Below are 19,425 nucleotides of genomic sequence, written 5' to 3'. Positions count from 1 at the left end.
TTTCCATAAATACAAGATACAAATGTCGACCAGGTGCATGGCTAAGAATGAAGTTTGAAAGAAACGCTGGCTGCAGCTGCTCTCTATAGCCGCTGCCCTGTGGTGCTGAACCTGTTAACAGCTATTTCAGAAAAAGTAGGGAGGGATTGGGCAGGAAGAATTTAATAGATTGAGTCAGGCAGCAATGCACTGTGGGAACTGTAGTCCTGAGGAGAGACTCTACCGTGTAATCAAGAGCTTTTGAACTACATTCCCTAGAGAGGAGATTGCCAGGAGGAGCAGAAAAAGCTGCATGTTCCCAAGCTGTACAGGAGAAGGCTTTCTCCTGCCATGAGGAAGCCCAGAGAGTGCACAACGACATCCAGGTGTGCACCACCACTGCTGCATATTAGCAATCTGAGCTGAATCTGGAATGCTGAGATCAGGGGTGCCAACAGACAGATTCACCTGGGTGCAGAGCAGAGAGTGGACTAATCATTGTGTGTGACTGAATGTTGAGTTGCAATATCACTAGGACAGGTGAGCTGCTGTTGTGGGGTTTTACTATCTGCTGCTAATAAAAAAGACTGAGCCCTTTAGGAACTGACCATACAGTCACCTAGTAGCCTTTTTTTCTGCATGCAGGTGTGACTGGGACTGTACTCATGTGCACCAATGGTACAACTGGGCCCCAATTCTAGCCAGTAAAGAGTTAGGACTAAAGACTGCCCCTTTACAGCTGCTTACGCAGGGACCTTTACCTAGTGCTTATGCTAAAAGATACCTCTCAGGGGACATTGTACTATATTAAAAATAAACAAATGCAGCGCTATGTGATATATCACTCACTCAGGTGAAAAAATATATATAATTGACGTTGGCAATGCGTGAGTGAATGTTAGAGCAACTTGAATTCCCAAAAAAACAATATAAATGGTGCAAAAATATATAAATTAAATGCTTGTTGTCAAGCAAGTGCACAGTTAAAGAAATATAAAAAATATGGGATGTTCCCGTGTGCGCGCCCCAGGGGGCGCGCGGGAGCAGTTTTCTGGAATCACGTCATATGACGTGATCCCAGAGTTATCCAACTGCCCTGCAGCCGTCATTTGGCTATGGGCCAGTTGGCAACTGGTTAAAATCCTCTCCAAATGGTTTGCAGGCTGGTGTGAATCAGCAGCTAGCTCAGAGAGCAAGTGACTGTCTCCTCCACCATCCTAGCCCCTCCCCTACATGTGACGACCGATCACGTGTCTTCCTCAGGGGTAAGACACTATTGCTACCACAGTTAATAATGCTTTCCAGACTAATATTCCCATAGACCTTAAGCATTGTGTCCTGGATATTCTTGAGAAGTGATATTGGATGTGTACATTAGAGAAGCAGCCTATGGGGGCTTTGTCAGCCATGTAGGCTACTATTGCTACACTGGATCTCCCAAATTCCCCCTACACCACAGATGTGGCTTCAGCTTCTGGGTACAACACGTTATGTTACGTTATGAAAAACTGATATACCAAGTAAGGGGAGACTGGCAGGCTACTCTAGGTCTGGCCTCGGTTGACCTGGTGCTGGGTGGACTATTGCTCTAAAGTACTATATGTCAGGTTACTGTAGATATGTCTCAGGTTTAACGGTGTGGGGAAGGGGTTGCCCCTAATATTCTCTGTTTATTTCATTTTGACGATAATGTGAGCTTGGCATGTTACTTGTATTTCTTCCTACTTCATGCATGTATACTGTATTCTGTGTGTGAATTTGAAAGATTCACTGTAATTGTATGCTTGTGAGAGTGGACTCTTTGAAATTGTACTGTTCTTAGACTGTATGATTTTATGTTATTTCAAAAAAGACCTTGTCTAATAAAAAAAAAAAAAAAATTGTAATACATAAACCAGGTATTTATAGAATGTAACTGCCCTCAATATTAATTATTGAGGACCAACAGTTTACGCAGAGCTTTACAATATAAAAGTTAGACAACACAGTTATAATACAATTAAATACAATAATAATAGCCAAACTTCAAAAACAGTGTGCATGCCTGTGTCTGCCCTGTTCAGGTGAGCTAGCAGGGTCTACTAGAGCAGTTGGCTGAGCTAACTTCTTTCCTATGATATTCTTTCTTTGTGCAGAATGTCAAGAAAGGACTATTAGGATAATATCTCGAGAAGCTTGTTCATCAGTTTGTTCTTTTTCTAGCTTGGTTGAGTGAACCCTGAAATCCAACAATACAGGGAAAAGGAGGGTAAGCCTGTTTTAAGGCCCCCCTTTTCCTTATGGAATCGTAACAGGGACAGTTTCAAGCCCCCCCCCCCGCTGATTAAATCAGTGGATGGGTTTATTATAGGTCAACTAGGCTAGCTGTCAAAACTGGAATTTTCTAGTTTTGGGGTTCCTGTTTTTATTGGTTAAAAAAGATTACACGACCCCATGGAAGCTTCTGGAACCTCAGGGATCCCCTATAAAAAGGGCTTCCTCACAGGGTTTGTGGCCAGTGGCCTGAGGGAGAAACATCCAGCAGAGCTTCCCACCCAACCCCCCCCCCCCCCCCTTTTTTTCGTCGCGACTTTATATAATAATAAAGTAAAAAATTATATTCGGCTTTAGTCAGAGTGGCTGAGCTGGGACAGTTGTTAAAAAAATAAAATATAAAAAGTTAAGTATTGAAGTTTATTTCAGCTTGAGTGGCTGAGCTGGGTGTTTTAGAAAAGATGTTATATGTATTAATGCTGGTATAAATTTTTACTTAAGTTATATGGTATTAAAATAAACCAATGATAATAGCCGTGGCCAAAATATTTACCAAAAAAAATAATAATAGGATAATATAATTCTAATGGTTTGATTGATTAGTATAATATTAAAAAAATATCTTAGCTTGGTGTCGTGTTTATTATTTATGTCCAGGTCATTCTGTCTACAATCCCATCATAATTGAATGTAATTTTAAAAGAAAAACACTGTGGATATTGAATACTATGTTGGTCAAACAAAGCAAAAAAAAACCAAAAGATTTCACAAAAGTTGTGGTGTTTTATTCCTTGGGTGATCATTCCCCCCTAGGACGGGAAGTGTATTACTAGCAGGATCACTAGTTGAAAATGTTAGTTTGGTTACTATATACTTTATTCTACTTTGTATACTGTCTTAATTAATATGGTTATTATTTTATATATGTTTGGCTTTAATACAACAAATAATTCAGATTCTGAGCCAAACAACTTCATGCATTGTCTGCTGAAATAATTTTGGATTTTACATGTCTTGCACTGGAGTCAGCAAACAGATTGGAATAGGGCTAGTCTTTCTGCATTCACCATTTATTACAGAGCAAAGGTATGGCAGTAAGCCAGAATATCGCATCAGAGATGATCTTTCTTTGAGCACAGTAAACAGAAAAAGTTATTGGTTGTTTTGGGTTACTGTACTTTTTTACTTTTTCACTGCTTTTCTGAGTATACACTGATGTGTAAGCTGATACTAATTTTAAATGTTCTTAAGATCCTCTTAACCATTGAACACCTCTCTGCTCTCTCAGGCTGAGGTTAACAAGATGAGGTCTGAGCTGTTACCCGTGTCAGGAGAACAGGATATTATATTTTTTAGTTTTCAAAAGATTTGAATTTTCATAAACTTTTACATGCTTGCACGAGAAAGGACGGTGGAGCTCTGACATCATCTTTAAAAACTTTATTGAAAGTTGGACATGGACTCAGGGAACACAATAGTCTCAGTCATAGACTGTCCTCCTCTGATGTATTTTGCCCCTCCCACAAGGCTTAGTCACATCTCTGCCACCAAGCCCAAGTGGTGGAATGTGTCATACTTCATAGCAGATTTCAACTTTTCCTCACTCTACAAAAATATGTAGTTATTATTACCAGTAACTTTGTTGGAGATACTTTCCTGCACCAGTTCCACCATAGGAGTGAGAAACCTTAAATTGTTAACCACTTCAGCCCCGGAAGGATTTACCCCCTTCCTGACCAGAGCACTTTTTACAATTTGGCACTGCGTCGTTTTAACTGCTAATTGCGCAATCATGCAATGCTGTACCCAAACAAAATTTGCGCCCTTTTCTTCTTTTCTTCCCACACATAGAGCTTTCTTTTGATGGTATTTGATCACCTCTGCGGTTTTTATTTTTTGCGCTAAAAGCGGAAAAAGGCCGAAAACTTTGAAAAAAAATGATGTTTTCTCCTTTTTGTTAAAAAAAATGTCAATAAGTGTATATTTATTGGTTTGCGCAAAAGTTATAGCGTCTACAAACTAGGGTACATTTTCTGGAATTTACACAGCTTTTAGTTTATGACTGCCTATGTCATTTCTTGAGGTGCTAAAATGGCAGGGCAGTACAAAACCCCCCCAAATGACCCCATTTTGGAAAGAAGACACCCCAAGGAAATTGCTCAGAGGCATGTTGGGCCCATTGAATATTAATTTTTTTGTCCCAAGTGATTGAATAATGACAAAAAAAACAAAAAAAAAGATTACAAAAAGTTGTCACTAAATGATATATTGCTCACACAGGCCATGGGCATATGTGGAATTGCACCCAAAATACATTCAGCTGCTTCTCCTGAGTACGGGGATACCACATGTGTGGGACTTTTTGGGAGCCTAGCCGCGTACGGGGCCCCGAAAACCAATCACTGCCTTCAGGATTTCTAAGGGCGTAAATTTTTTATTTCACTCCTCACTACCTATCACAGTTTTGAAGGCCATAAAATGCCCAGATGGCACAAAACCCCCCAAAATGACCCCATTGTGGAAAGTAGACACCCCAAGCTATTTGCTGAGAGGCATGTTGAGTCCATGGAATATTTTATATTTTGACAAAAGTTGCGGGAAAGTGACAAATTTTTTTTTTTTTTGCACAAAGTTGTCACTAAATGATATATTGCTCACACAGGCCATGGGCATATGTGGAATTGCACCCCAAAATACATTTAGCTGCTTCTCCTGAGTATGGAGATACCACATGTGTGAGACTTTTTGGGAGCCTAGCTGCGGACGGGACCCCGAAAACCAATCACCGCCTTCAGGATTTCTAAGGGCGTAAATTTTTGATTTCACTCTTCACTGCCTATTACAGTTTCGGAGGCCATGGAATGCCCAGGTGGCACAAACCCCCCCAAATGACCCCATTTTGGAAAGTAGACACCCCAAGCTATTTGCTGAGAGGCATGGTGAGTATTTTGCAGCTCTCATTTGTTTTTGAAAATGAAGAAAGACAAGAAAAACATTTTTTTTTCTTTTTTCAATTTGCAAAACTTTGTGACAAAAAGCGAGGTCTGCAAAATACTCACTATCCCGTGAATGGCGTACCTGAAGACAAAAAAATGGTTAACAATAAAACACAGTAAACGGTAAAGTATAAAAAATTGCATACCTGAAAAGCACACGTGAGAAAACATAATAACAATAAAACATTGCAGAATAGAATACATAAAAAAAAGCAGAACAATAGAGAGAGAATAGAGAGAGAGAACAATAAAACGACTTTTTTTTTTTTTTATATATATTTTTTTTGTGTTTTTTTTTTTTTTACACTTTTTTTTGTAACTGTAACTTTTATAACTGTAACCGGTTCCAGGTTCGGGTCTCTCAAAATGCGATGGCATCTTGGGAGACCCTGTGTTAGTGTGCCTAGTATGTGCAATGCTGTACGCTAATACTCAACTAGTGTATGGTAGCGTTCAAAACATTCACCAATGCAAAGACCAGGATTGTCAGGACAGGAGGGACAATAATAGCGGGTGTCACACCTATATCCGCGCTTGCTACAGACACGACATCTTTTTTGGGGGGGTTCGTTGGGTAGGGGTACTCGGGAGGACATAAAGAAAATGCCTCTCATGCAGCCGACTGCATTTGGTTGGGGATGTGAATGGGGAGAGTGCGGGCGCTGCAGAAGTGGTGGGTTCCCAATTATTAGGATTGGCGAATGCAGCAGGAAGGGCATTATGGGCACGACGGGCCTGTGTTTGTCTTCTTTTTGGTGGCAGCGGGACACTACTTGCAACCTCACCAGCTTGAACTGCACTTATGGGACTCGCCATGTCACCAAGTGTTACTGCAGTGCTAGTTTGACTACGACCGGGGTGTACTAGGCCGCTGGTGCTTGCCAGTTCACCAAAACGCTACCAAAAAAACTGTTAGCGATCGCAGGGATCAGGCCTGACTCTGCGAACGCTGCAGTTATGTGTTTAGTGTTTTGTAAGTGACAATGATCGATCGATACTGCACTTGGGTGGGCTGGGCTGGGCTGGGCCGGGCGGAGGGGCAAAACGCAGGTGCTAGCAGGTATCTGGGCTGATCCCGCTAACACTGCGTTTTTGGGAACCCTAAACTGCTGGGGACGCTAGTATAGATCTGATCGGATCAGATATTGATCCGTTCAGATACTATACCACTAAGGGAGGTGTACGGTGTGTGCGTGGGTGTTAGCACTACTGGCGCTAACCTGACGCTGCTTGGGGCTGGTGCTTGCCAGTTCACCAAAACGCTACCAAAAAAAAACTGTTAGCGATCGCAGGGATCAGGCCTGACTCTGCGAACACTGCAGTTATGTGTGTTTAGTGTTTTGTAAGTGACAGTGATCGATCGATACTGCACTTAGGTGGGCTGGGCTGGGCCGGGTGGAGGGGCAAAACGCAGGTGCTAGCAGGTATCTGGGCTGATCCCACTAACACTGTGTTTTGGGGAACCCTAAACTGCTGGGGACGCTAGTATAGATCTGATCGGATCAGATATTGATCCGTTCAGATACTATACCACTAAGGGAGGTGTACGGTGGTGCGTGCGTGGGTGTTAGCGGTACTGGCGCTAACCTGACGCTGCCTGGGGCTGGTGCTTGCCAGTCCACCAAAACGCTACAAAAAAAACCTGTTAGCGATCGCAGGGATCAGGCCTGACTCTGTGAACGCTGCAGTTATGCGTTTAGTGTTTTGTAAGTGACAGTGATCGATACTGCACTTGGGTGGGCTGGGCTGGGCTGGGAGGAGGGGCAAAACGCAGGTGCTAGCAGGTATCTGTGCTGATCCCCCTAACACTGCGTTTTTGGGAACCCCAAACTGCTGGGTACGCTAGCATAGATCTGATCGGATCAGACATTGATCCGTTCAGATACTATACCACTAAGGGAGGCATATGCTGCGTGCGTGGGTGATAGCGATACTGGCGCTAACCTGACGCTGCCTGGGGCAACGCATATCACTGCCGGGCGATCAGGGGGCTAAACCTTTATTCGGCGGGTGCCCTGACACTATAAAAAATAAACTAACTAACCAGCGTCACCCGTAACAGTTATACGGTGATCACTGGTGAAAGGGTTAACTAGGGGGCAATCAGGGGGTTAAAACATTTACTAGATAGTATATGGGGGTCCCTGACGCTATAAAACGCTGATGGCGAACCTATATATTTACCTCCCTAACTAGTGTCACCAGTGACACTAATACAGCGATCAGAAAAACGATCGCTTAGTGACACTGGCGACGGGGGGTGATCAATGGGTTAAAACTTTATTAGGGGGGTTAGGGGGGTACCCTAGACCTAAAGGGGGCCTAACACTAACTGCCCTACCACACTAACTGTCACAAACTGACACCAATGCAGTAATCAAAAAAAAAAACTGCTTGGTGTCAGTGTGACGGGGCGGTGATTAGGGGGTGATCGGGGGGGATCGGGGGGTAAAGGGGGGTGTAATGTATGCCTGGCATGTTCTACTGTGTGTGTGTTGTGCACTCACTCGGATGTCTTCTCTCCTCGGCGCTGGAACGGAAAATACCGAGCCGAGGAGAGATGACATCATTTCCTCTGCTGCTGTTTACTATACAGTAGCAGAGGAATGATTCCATTGGCTGGGAGCGATCGGGAGGGGGGGCCACGAATGGATGGCCTCCCCCTCACCTCCGATCGCCGGGGGGGAAATGCCGACCGCCTCGGGCACCGGGGTACGTGATTCTGCCTGCCCGTGCCATTCTGCCGACGTATATCGTCGTGAGGCGGTCGGCAACTGGTTAAAAAATGCTTCCCCATACCCAGTACTTCTAGGTATAGGGAAGCAGATAATGTGCTCCACTTTATTCCAGGGCGAGAAGAGATTCCTCAGCCCTGTGTAAGCTTCAATTCATAATTTGGCACTTGTGAGGCCTTCCTCTTTTTGTTCCCAGCAGTCATCAAGCAGGATGGGGATGTCCGCAAGTATGTGCAGCTTGTGAGGCTGGCATTAAAATAACCTGTTGCCTTATCCTGCATGGACAAAGCACAGGTTTACTTTGAGACAATTGTTTTTGGAAATGCCTTTTTTCCATTTTCATTTAATGGTTTTAGTTGGCAAACTAAAAATAGCTGTGTAACATATCAAGTGTTTTTCAAGTTTTGATGGTGCAAGACTCAAAATCAAAAGATATCCTGTTTTCTCCCAAAAAAAGAAAAAAATGCTATAACTCGTATTATACAAGAATCTGAATAGCCAGTCTTAACTCAGAAGTCTGGGTAGATATATAAGACACAAATAAATGCAGCTCTGTAATCATTAATACATTGTCAAATGTGATTTTTAACCACTTCCAGACCAACGCACGCCGATATACGTCCTTAATTTGATGGTGGATATCGTTGCTATGGCAGCAGCTAGCTGCCATAACCCCGGTATCCTCATGTTCGGCCGGCAGTCCGGTTTCTGATAAGAGTGGTCTCTGCGGCGCAAGATCACTTTTATCGGCGGCGGGTGAGGGTCCCCCCCAGCGGCGCTCTGGTGCCCTCCGCTGCTTAACGGATCCGTCGGCAGCGGCGGAGGCGATCGGATCTTTACTAGGGAAGAGTTGAACCCCCCCGGTTCAGAACATGCGAACAGCCAAAAAATTTGTTCGAACATGTGAGCACCGTGAAAGTCTATTGGGCACGAACATGAATAATCAAAAGTGCTCATTTTAAAGGCTTATATGCAAGTTATTGTTGTAAAAAGTGTTTGGGGACCTGGGTCCTGCACCAGGGGACATGTATCAATGCAAAAAGAAGTTTTAAAAACTGATGTTTTTTCGGGAGCAGTGATTTTAATAATGCTTAAAGTGAAACAATAAAAGTGTAATATTCCTTTAAATTTCGTACCTGGGGGGTGTCTATAGTATGCCTGTAAAGGGGCACATGTTTCCCATGTTTAGAACAGTCTGACAGCAAAATTACATTTCTAAAGGAAAAAAAGTCATGTAAAACTACTATCGCTAGCGACGGCTATAATGAATTGTTGGTCCGGCAATACACATAAAAGTTCATTGATAAAAACAACATGGAATTTCCCCACAGGGGAACACCGAACCAAAATTTTTTTAAAAATGCGTGGGGGTCCCCCTAAATTCCATACCAGGCCCTTCAGGTCTGGTATGGATATTAAGGGGAACCCCACGCCAAAAAAAAATGGTGTGGGGTCCCCCCAAAAATCCATGGCAGACCCTTATCCGAGCATGCGACCTGGCAGGCTGCAGGAAAAGAGGGGGGATGAGAGAGCGCCCCCCCTCCTGAACCGTACCAGGCCACGTGCCCTCAACATTGGGAGGGTGCTTTGGGGTAGCCCCCCAAAGTACCATGTCCCCATGCTGATGGGGAGAAGGGCCTCATCCCCACAACCCTTGCCCGGTGGTTGTGGGGGTCTACGGGCGGGGGGGCTTATCGGAATCTGGAAGCCCCCTTTAACAAGGGGATCCTCAGATCCCGGCCCCCCCTGTGTGAATTGGTAACTACCATTTCACACAAAAAGTGTCAAAAAGGTTAAAAAACACAAGAGAGGTTTTTGACAAGTCCTTTATTAATTCCATTTTTCTTTCCGCTTCTTCTTCCATCTTCTTTCTTCTGGTCTTCCTTCGGTGTTCTTCTTCTTCCTCCATCTTCTTCTTCTCCATCTTCTTCTTCCTCCGCTGATGCACGGTGACTTCACGGGGACTTCCCCATGGCTTTCCCCGTGTTGTCAGAAGGGGGCGGGGTCACCCAGTTATGTAAACGGGTGACCCCGCCCCCCTCTGACAACACGGGGAAAGCCATACATAGGGAAGTCCCCGTGAAGTCCCCATGCGTCAGAGGGTCACCGGGTGGCCCGCCCTCCGTTATATAAGAAGTGTCAGAAGAACTGAAGCCTTACACAGCGGAATATTTTTTAATTCTAAAAAGAGTATATTTTCCAAAAAAAGTGCGCTTGTAAGACCGCTGCACAAATACAGTGTGACAGAAAGTATTTCAACGACCGCCATGTTATTCTCTAAGGTATTAGAAAGAAAATGTATAATGTTTGGGGGTTCTAAGTAATTTTCTAGCTAAAAAAAAAATGTTTTTTACTTGTAAACAACACATCTCAAAAAGAGGCTCGGTCCTTAAGTGATTAAATTCAAGCTGTGTAAGTACCTGGATTTGACCTGATATTAGTCTTTTGCAGTCCCTGTACAGAAGGGCTGGAATGTAAGAGGAAGAAGCAGCACAAGAAGCCAGTCAGTTCAAGGGATGGCAAAAAAAAAACCTGAAAGAAATACAAAGCATAGTGACAGAGAGATGAGCTCATCACTGTGCTGCTTCTCCTTTATTGTCCAATCACAGGGTGGGGACATGTCCATGATGACCTGGGTTCAGATGAAGTAGGTTGAATGAAATTGGCCAAAAGTCTGAGGGCATTTAGCTGAATAATTAAGCAAGTTGTGTAATTGTATCTTTTAATGGTCTTTTCTTTTTATCTTATTTTCAGCTGGAATTCAGCTTTCAATTATCATAAACATGCAGGCTTACAGATTAAAGATTTATATTTTGTTTGCGTACATTTTGAAAAAATTGATCGATTCAGCCCTATTTATAAAATATTATCATTTACACATTTTACTTTACCCTTTGCGATGACCAAACTAGAATCTTTCTCTCAGTAGGATAGCCCTTTTATTAGTTGTTTTTGCTTCTTTGTCTATGGGGGTACTGCATCCATATATAGATTGTTTAAGGAAAATTGGACAGATTGGGCAGACTTACCAGAGAAGGACAATCACTACATAGTAGTACTAAATCTCTTTATTACAAAAAAATATATTTTTCTCTTGTGTTATTGGCAGTATATTTTACCCTTGTTGTCTATGAGTAATGAAAAGTATTTCCTTGTTGATTTCCTTTTCTTAGTATATAGGATAAATACAAATATGCTTAAAAGAAACGATACTCTGAATGTTTCAGCACAGCCACTGGATAGTCTACTGTATGTATTAGAATTCTCCTTATCAAATGTAATTCTGCTTAAAATCATTCATCTTGCCTTACAGCTCAATCTGTTCTCCCAGTCTAGCACCAAAGTATTTGAGTCTCGCAGCTTCAATAGTATTCTACATCAGCCAACACGCTATCAAGTGAGTCAATCTTAATTGTTTTAATAAAGCTGTCAGTGTGAAAACGTTTGTTAATTGTGATTTGTGACATATTACTGTGATCTCTATCTTTGTATGAGATTAAAACAATGGTTTATTTGACATGGTTTATATGTTCACATGTATTGAGCTCAATAAGCCCCTACCTATTCTAACAATGCTGACAACAGCACTAGAGGGACTCATGCTTTGTGTCTTCTTGTCACTTTTTTTGACAGCAAATAATGAAAAGACTTATAAAAAGATATGTGCTGAGAGCTCAGGTGGACAGAGAAAATGATGAAGTAAACGAAGGTAAGGCTCAGTAAAATGCAACATTGTATACGTGTAACAGTGTTATTAAAGTACAAGTGTCAATTTTTCCCCCTGTTTTCAATGGTGATATATTATCAAGCTTTTAGCCTGGTATATTACTAAAGTTTGCTTAAAAAATATACTGTGATTTGTTTTCCTTTTTATAGTCCTTTTGGGCGTCAGTTTAGGAATGTCCTGTTAGATCCTGCAATTGTCCTGCATATAGCCTACTTGAGCATGCACAGTATTGCTAGGGCAAATATACCTTTATTTCTGTCCGTTCTTTACATTGTACCTGAACGTAGTCATGGGACCTGAACAAAACAGATTTTAGAGATTTATTCATCTTCACCCACTACAACTAACCAATTCACATAAATCTAGTTTTGCAACAGCATATCTAAGTTTATGGATTGTAAATCAAAAAATAATAGGATTTTTGTCAAGATGCATTTAATTCTTATGTATATTTCCCCAAATGTAGCTATAAATTAGAATGTAAAATAAAACTGTCTGACTTTTCTCCAATGCAGGATGTTGCAACAACAGAATCTACAGAATCTTTCACTGTGAAACATGTCCCTATAGCGTAAACCTCTATATAACACATATTTAATGGCACCTGCTTGAAGGCAGATGTTTCACGTTGACTTCAGAATGACATTTGCATTCTGCACAGTCCTGATGGTCGTTTGGAAAATAATATCAAAATAAAAAATGCTATATAAAATTTGTATTTTCAAAAATAGTAAAATGCAATTTGCGTGGGCATAATGTGAATATTGCAAAGTCTTTGAAATTGAGACACTTTAGTTTGAAGTTATAACAAGCCCATGGGTACCTGTATTCCTAAGCTTACCTGTTGGTCTGCAGAGAGGGGTTTAGTACTAGGCTTGTGCAATCCGTTTCGTAACAAATCGAAATTCGGATGAATGTGGCATCTTTCGGACATTCGGATGCATCCGAATGTCTGAATAAAATAATAACGAATTTCAACTAATGCGAAAGAAATTATAATGGATATAACAAATGAATTCGACATGATTCGGTAGTTCGTTAAAGATCCAATGAAACAAAAGGTCAACTCAAAGTAAATCTTACAGTCCAATCAGCTGATTAATTTTGTGCTGGAGGTTGGATTACTGGTAAAGTGCATCCCTGAGAACTGAGTGAGAAGGGTGTTGTATTGTATTTGAGCAGAGGAGAAGAGATATTGTCATTGTGTGTGTTAATAGATTCAATAAACAAACGACTTTCCAAACTACGAATCATTATCACGAATATATATACATACATAAATATCGAATTTTAACGAATACAAACGAAATTATAGCGCATATAACGAATGAATTAGACATGATTCGAGATTCAGTATAACGAATATCGACACTCTACGAATAATAACGAATTATCCAAAAACTTATTAACGTAACATAACGAATATAACAGAACGAAAAAAACTAAACAAATTTTTCCGTTGTGCACAAGTCTATTTAGTACTCATCTATTATTTAGGTATATGTTTTGTTATATCTTAAATTAGAATTGCACCTGTGGGCATAAAAAGTGTAGTAATCTGACATGTGCCTGTGTGTTGGCTCTGACCTGCTATAGAACCTACATGCAGCTCCTTAACAGACATGTGGATACAGGTGTACGGCCCCAAACACAGACAGTGTGCATTTGGGGTCACTCACCCACACCTGCATACCTGTCAAATTAGGACCTGCAGCTGTGTTCGCACAGCTGCTGTGTCTGCATAGGCTGCCTGCACACAGCTCCAGCCACATTAACAAAAACACCGATTTACACTGTACAGCACCCATGTGAATAAGACCTCATTCACACACAAACAGTAATGGGAATTTGTTGAGGGCAGTTTCAATTAGTGGTAGTCGATTTACAAGATATAGGGGACCTCAGGTATATGCTTGATATCAAAGAAACACAGATAATATTCAATAATATGTAATGCAACAGAAGACTGTCAGAGACACACTACAGGAGATGATCAGAGAATGTATACATGTTACAGGAGTGATTGAAGATGGGGGCAGACTACAGGACAGAGTTAGAGATTCTATACTTTTAGTTGGAGAGGAGACTTAACCTCTTCATGCTGGCGTTACGCATATATGCGCCTTCTCGGTGGGTGGGCCTTAACTCCGAGTGGCCGCATTATGTGTACCAGAATGTAAACATTGCTATGCCCTGCATGCTCCTGGCACAGTTACCAGCACAGCTAACGGAAGCTCTTCATCTCTACTTGTGATTGGGAGCTTTGCGATCATGTGGCCACTGTGCCAGCCAATCACGGCGATGACATGATCAGAAACCCCACCCCCACCTCTCGGCATCAGAAACCTCTTAAAGAGTAAGCAGGTGCCAGCGTTAAGATGTTAAGCTGGTCATACACTGATGCAGGACTCGGCAGGGGGGCTCAGGAGCGAACACACCAGTGCTCCTATGGGAAGCAGCTTCATGTGGAGGCACTGAAGAGAGAGGAGGAGCCAGGAGCGCCGGTGGGGAACCCAAGGAGAGGAGGTTCGGGCCACTTTGTGCAATTCAATTGCACAGAGCAGGTAAGTATAGAGATGTTTGTTATTTAAAAAAAAGAATCCTTTACAATCACTTTAATGCTCAAATGCCACACATATGCATTTAAAGGCAGCAGAGGTTTCTGTTGAGAGAGTGGCCTCACTGCAAGCTCCCAGCACAGTGACCAAGCTGCCAAAGACAGCTCCTGGTCTCTAGTAATGATCAGGAGCTGGTAGAACTGACTCCAGATTATATTACCACTGTACCAGCCCAGCCAATCACAGCATTCACATGATCAGCCAGACGTCCCACACCCAGGCGTACTACACTAGTTAAAGGGACACCGGGGCTGGTCGGTAAGGGGTTAAGGAAATGCTACAAGAGAATTTTAGAGACTTCTGACATTGTGCTGGGAAGACTTGCTGCAAGAGGCAGCCAGAGAATGGGGACAGTTAATGAGACTGCAAGAGATCATCGCCAATCCAGACTCTTTACAAATCAATGCTTCTACTTTGTGCACCATACAAATCCCCTTGGAAATTATCCTCCACGCATTTGATATTCTGCACAACAAGAACCATTATAAAAGACCACAGAAAAATATATAAAAAGAGGAAAGAGAATGGCACAGAAAAAGATACAAACTGTAAAAGAAGTAAACCATCAAACAAGCCAAAGCCAGTAAAATGAATATTTTTCTTTCGGGACATATTAAAAGGAATGACAGAAAGGGATGCCCATAGACTTTAACAGGGAGATGGAATGCCCATAGAGAATAATGGAACTAAATGGAATGCCCATAGACAATAATGAAAAAAAAAATTCTGTCTGGTTTTGACAGTGCAGGGTCAGTAAAGTGCAGTGCAGTCCTGGTACTTGTCATTAGTGAGAGCGGCATTCTCAGGGCTTAGTGATATCAAATATCACACATATCCCAAAGGAAGTCTTGGAGTTTTTCTCCTCATACTATTCCAGGTCACATGCTAATCATGCTGAGTAAAAACCAAAGCATGGAAAACACTGATATTTGACTGTTGAGGGATGAGGACCACACAATAAATGCAAAGGGGCCACCAATTGGGCACAACGATATATATAAAAACACTGCTTCCTGGAAATGTTTATTAGGTTTTGCCTGCCTCAAATCAGTCAACCATACCAGTCGAAGAGCAAATGAACAAAAACATATCGTTCTATTGAATAAAAGGGTTTGGTTATATAAGCTGACTGTGTTGAAAGTGATGACATCCCATACTGTTAGAAGCAAGCAGTCTGCAAACAAAAGAAAACTTCCTCAGTAGACAAAAATGTCCTTCTCAGCAATCTAAACACCAACAACTTCTGTGTTCTCTTTCCAGGTGAATTAAAAGAAATAAAACAAGATATTTCCAGCCTCCGTTATGAACTCCTCGAAGACAAATCACAAGCCACTGAAGAGTTGTCGACCTTGATTCATAAATTAAGTGAAAAGCTAAATCATGGTATGTCAAGGTGCGAGTGAATAATCGACCAAGGAGATTTATCAACAGCACGTACAATGGCAATAAACAAAAAAAGAAATGCATCCGATACTTGAAGAAAAATGTCTGGTAGATTTATAGCACATAATACCTTAACTATGTTTATTATTTTAAATTTAGGTTTAACAAATGTTCTTCGCTATGACAATTTCTATCCACGCTTTAATAAGAGATCATGGAGTTTTATTAATGTAATTCTGGTTTCCAGTATTTTAATCATATAACTACATTAATTATGTTAACCACTTATCAGTGTATATATTATTTGTTACCATACCTAGGGTAAAAAAAAAACAAATTAAGCCATGTCCCCAAAAAAAAAAATCTCTGTCTTCTTCAACTATGAGCACTTTTGGACCAAGTTTCAGATAAGAGTCCTTTCCATTTTGGGACTGTTAGCAAAGGTGTGCAGCAATTTATTTATGAGCCATCTATCAATGTATGCTGTTACTGTATCATATGTTCACATCTACAATATCTATGATATTGCAAAGGGGGCAAATAATGAACATCAACTACATGAACACTCCTAACAGAAATCTACTTTTGTATGTCTAATTGAAGGAAGCTTTTGATAGGGTAATTGGATGCCTTTGGTTTTCATTTGATCTTCAAGTAGGTAGTGTGCGAGAGTTTTTTTTTCTTGATTCATGCTTATCTAGGTGTCCCCCAGCGCCTCTACACTGAGAATTGAGCGATCAAACACTGTTGATCACTCAGTTTTCAGTGCTCCGTGAGCAGAGAGCTCCAGACTATCAGTCACCACTCTCCGCTCTGCTCCCTCCTCGCTCACTAGAGCACTGGGCTGTAGAGGGGGTGCGGTGGCCGGCTCAGGCTCTCAGTGGCTCGCTGAGAGGCTGAGCAGCGTGTACGTCCAGGAAAATGGGTCACAGGAGTGCAAAACGAATTGCACTTCTGTGATCCATAGGAGAAGTACAGCTAAACGGGCTTTGGCTATACTTCTCCTTTAAAGTTTACCTGGACTCAAGAACAAAAATTTAATATATTACAGGTTACAAGATAGGTCAGCCACATTAGTTTTCTTCTTTTAAGCTAAGTACATTTTCGGCAAGTATCAAAACATAACTGTTGATCCCAACAGAAATCCAGTGTCCTTGTAACTTCCTGTGCACCGAACTGATATCTCAAACAATATTTCCAGCCTGTTAACTACAGAACACCCCCTCCCGTTTATTACATGAAGATGGATTGTTTGTTGTCTAAGATAAAAAAAACTCTTGGACATACTGCCCTAGTCCATAAGGGGCCTTTCAAAGTGCATGCACAGTATATCTCTGATAGGATCAAAGAATTCACAAACACAAATGAAAGTAAGGTAATAATGATTACTCACTGGATGGAGAGGCAGGCATACCCTCACTAAAGAGAGATAAGCAGACCAGTTTGAATTCCGTTCATTTTATTAACAAGCACTGTGGGGCGATTTACTAAAACTGGGGAGTGCAAAATATGGCACAGCTTGGTAGCCAATCAGCTTCTAGCTTTATATTGTTCAATTAAGCTTTGGGGAAAAAAATCTGGAAGCTGATCGGTTTCTTTTCAGAGCTGCACCAGATTTTGTACTATCCAGTTTTAGTAAATCAACCCCTGAGTGTTGTCTTGGGAGCGTTTGACATTAAGGGCTTGTTCACACGTGCTTCAATACCATAGGGGTTGATATACTAAAACTGGGGAGTGCAAAATCTGATGCAGCTGTGCATGGTAGCCAATCAGCCCCTTAAGGCCCGTACACACGATATGGAAATCGGAAGTACATCTTGTCCAACGAACGATCTGCCGATTTTCGGATCGTTAGTATGTTGCTTTCGACAACCGATTCCGTTCTTTTGTCCAACAAAAGCTGGATGTGCAGACTATAAATTTTTTGTCGTACGTGAACTCAACGTCCAATTGTCGTTTAATTAGTACAGTTTTCATCCAAGACTACGCATGCTCAGAAATGAAAGAATACATACAAAACTATTCAACACATTACATCACTTCTGAAGTTGAATTCTGTCATACGAGAATTTTCAAGTAACCTCTTCACTTTCAACATGAGACTAGCATGCAACAAAAAACTGACAAACGTCTGAAAATCTGATCATGTGTACAAGGCTTAACTTCAATGTGTTCAATTAAGCATTGACAAAAAAACCTGGAAGTTGATTGGTTCTAATCAGAGCTGCACCAGATTTTGCACTTTCCAGTTTTAGTAAATCAACCCCCATGCGTTTAAGCAACATTTATTCGGCATTTTTAAAGCCTCATAACCATCCTTCAATCCCTGCCATGAATATTACAATGGGCACCACACAGTGCAGTACACACAGGAGAGGTAGCATTGTGTTGTGTTAAATATTAAGCAGTATGTCACTTTCATGAGGCACTGACACTTGTAAGCGGCATCCATTAATCTCAATGGTGATGCATCATAACTGCTCCTAGAGCATTTATTGCATGTTAGTGAAACATCTATAAAGTGTTAGCTGGGTGCTTGAGGAGACTAAGTGGTAGTTCCTGTATCCCAGAATGCACCGGGATGTAATAGAGAACTAGGACAGAGCAGCTCCAGTCACTTCCTGTTTGTACAGAGCAGCCATATGGTAACACCATTTGCTTCAGTGAGTGAGTGAGCCAGCAATACTTCCAGGGCCAGGCAGGAGCAGAGGCATTGAGAATTATTGCCAGTAGCCAACTTTCTTGTATCAGCAAAGTTGAGATGGACCAAACCAGGTGTCAAAGAGATCAAAGTATACAAATCCATCTTGTAGAAAATTCACAAAAATGTCTGCTATTACACCACAGCCTAACCACACCTCAAAATAGATAATTTCCTCTACATCACTTCTAAGAAACACAACACTTTCATGGGCATTTATTAGGCATTCTTGAAGCTTTTTCAGCACTTCAAAAACACACACTAATGCTATAGATGCAATAATGAGCATTACTTCATTCTTCATAATCAACACACGTGTGAATGAGCCTTAAAGCGGGGTTCCACCCAAATTTTGAACAATATCTGTATGTATTCTCTTCCTTGCCTAGATGCTGACATGCCGTTTAAAAAAATTAAAATCGCCGTAATTACCTTTTATTTTTCTATTCTTCTTTGCACTTCTGGTTCTCCTCCCGTGGGAGTAGGCGTGTTTCTAGCCTCTCCCAGACTCCTGGGAGCTAGTCTCAGGCTTCCCAGGATGCCACTGAGCATGTGCGGGAACGAGCGGTGAATGCTGGGAGCACAGCATACACCACATCCAGGAAATAAATGCTTGTGGGCTTCAAATGCCCACAATGAAGATGGAAACCGCCTGCAGTGAATAATATAAGTTATTCTTTCCGACGAAATCTGACACAGGCGGACATATTACACACAATATGTGAGTATGTAATGCTGAGAAGAAAAGTTTGTGAATGAACTCAAAAAAAAAAAAAACGATAGATAGGTGGACCCCCGCTTTAAGTGGGCCTCGAACATCTCCTCTTCTTGGACACCTAAGTGGCTAACCCCGAGCACCTGAAATAGGATACTTAGTGACATCTAGTGGTGGATATCATTATTAACTTACTGTTTGGAGGAATAAAGCATGGATAATACATACACATACACACATAATATATATTTATATATTATATATACACACATAATGATGATGATAATACAGTATATGGGTGGATATGCAGATGACTAT

General features: G+C 41.5%; 1 protein-coding gene across 2 annotated transcripts in view; it reads left to right on the top strand.

The window, feature by feature from the left end:
- The window catches only part of TRPC3 (transient receptor potential cation channel subfamily C member 3), a 309,905-nt gene extending 290,707 nt beyond the window's left edge, over positions 1 to 19,198 (top strand). For both annotated transcript variants that reach the window (XM_073603492.1, XM_073603502.1), the window contains exons 10-12: positions 11,277 to 11,360; positions 11,597 to 11,672; positions 15,569 to 19,198. In XM_073603492.1, the coding sequence (XP_073459593.1) occupies positions 11,277 to 11,360; positions 11,597 to 11,672; positions 15,569 to 15,711 (303 nt within the window). In that variant the 3' untranslated portion in view covers positions 15,712 to 19,198. The remainder of the gene's footprint in view (positions 1 to 11,276; positions 11,361 to 11,596; positions 11,673 to 15,568) is intronic.
- Positions 19,199 to 19,425: the final 227 nt, after the last annotated feature.

The sequence above is a fragment of the Aquarana catesbeiana genome, linkage group LG01 (genome assembly GCF_042186555.1).
Source record: "Aquarana catesbeiana isolate 2022-GZ linkage group LG01, ASM4218655v1, whole genome shotgun sequence".
In the NCBI taxonomy this organism is placed as follows: Eukaryota; Metazoa; Chordata; class Amphibia; order Anura; family Ranidae; genus Aquarana; species Aquarana catesbeiana.
This window is presented reverse-complemented; position numbering and strand designations above follow the sequence as displayed.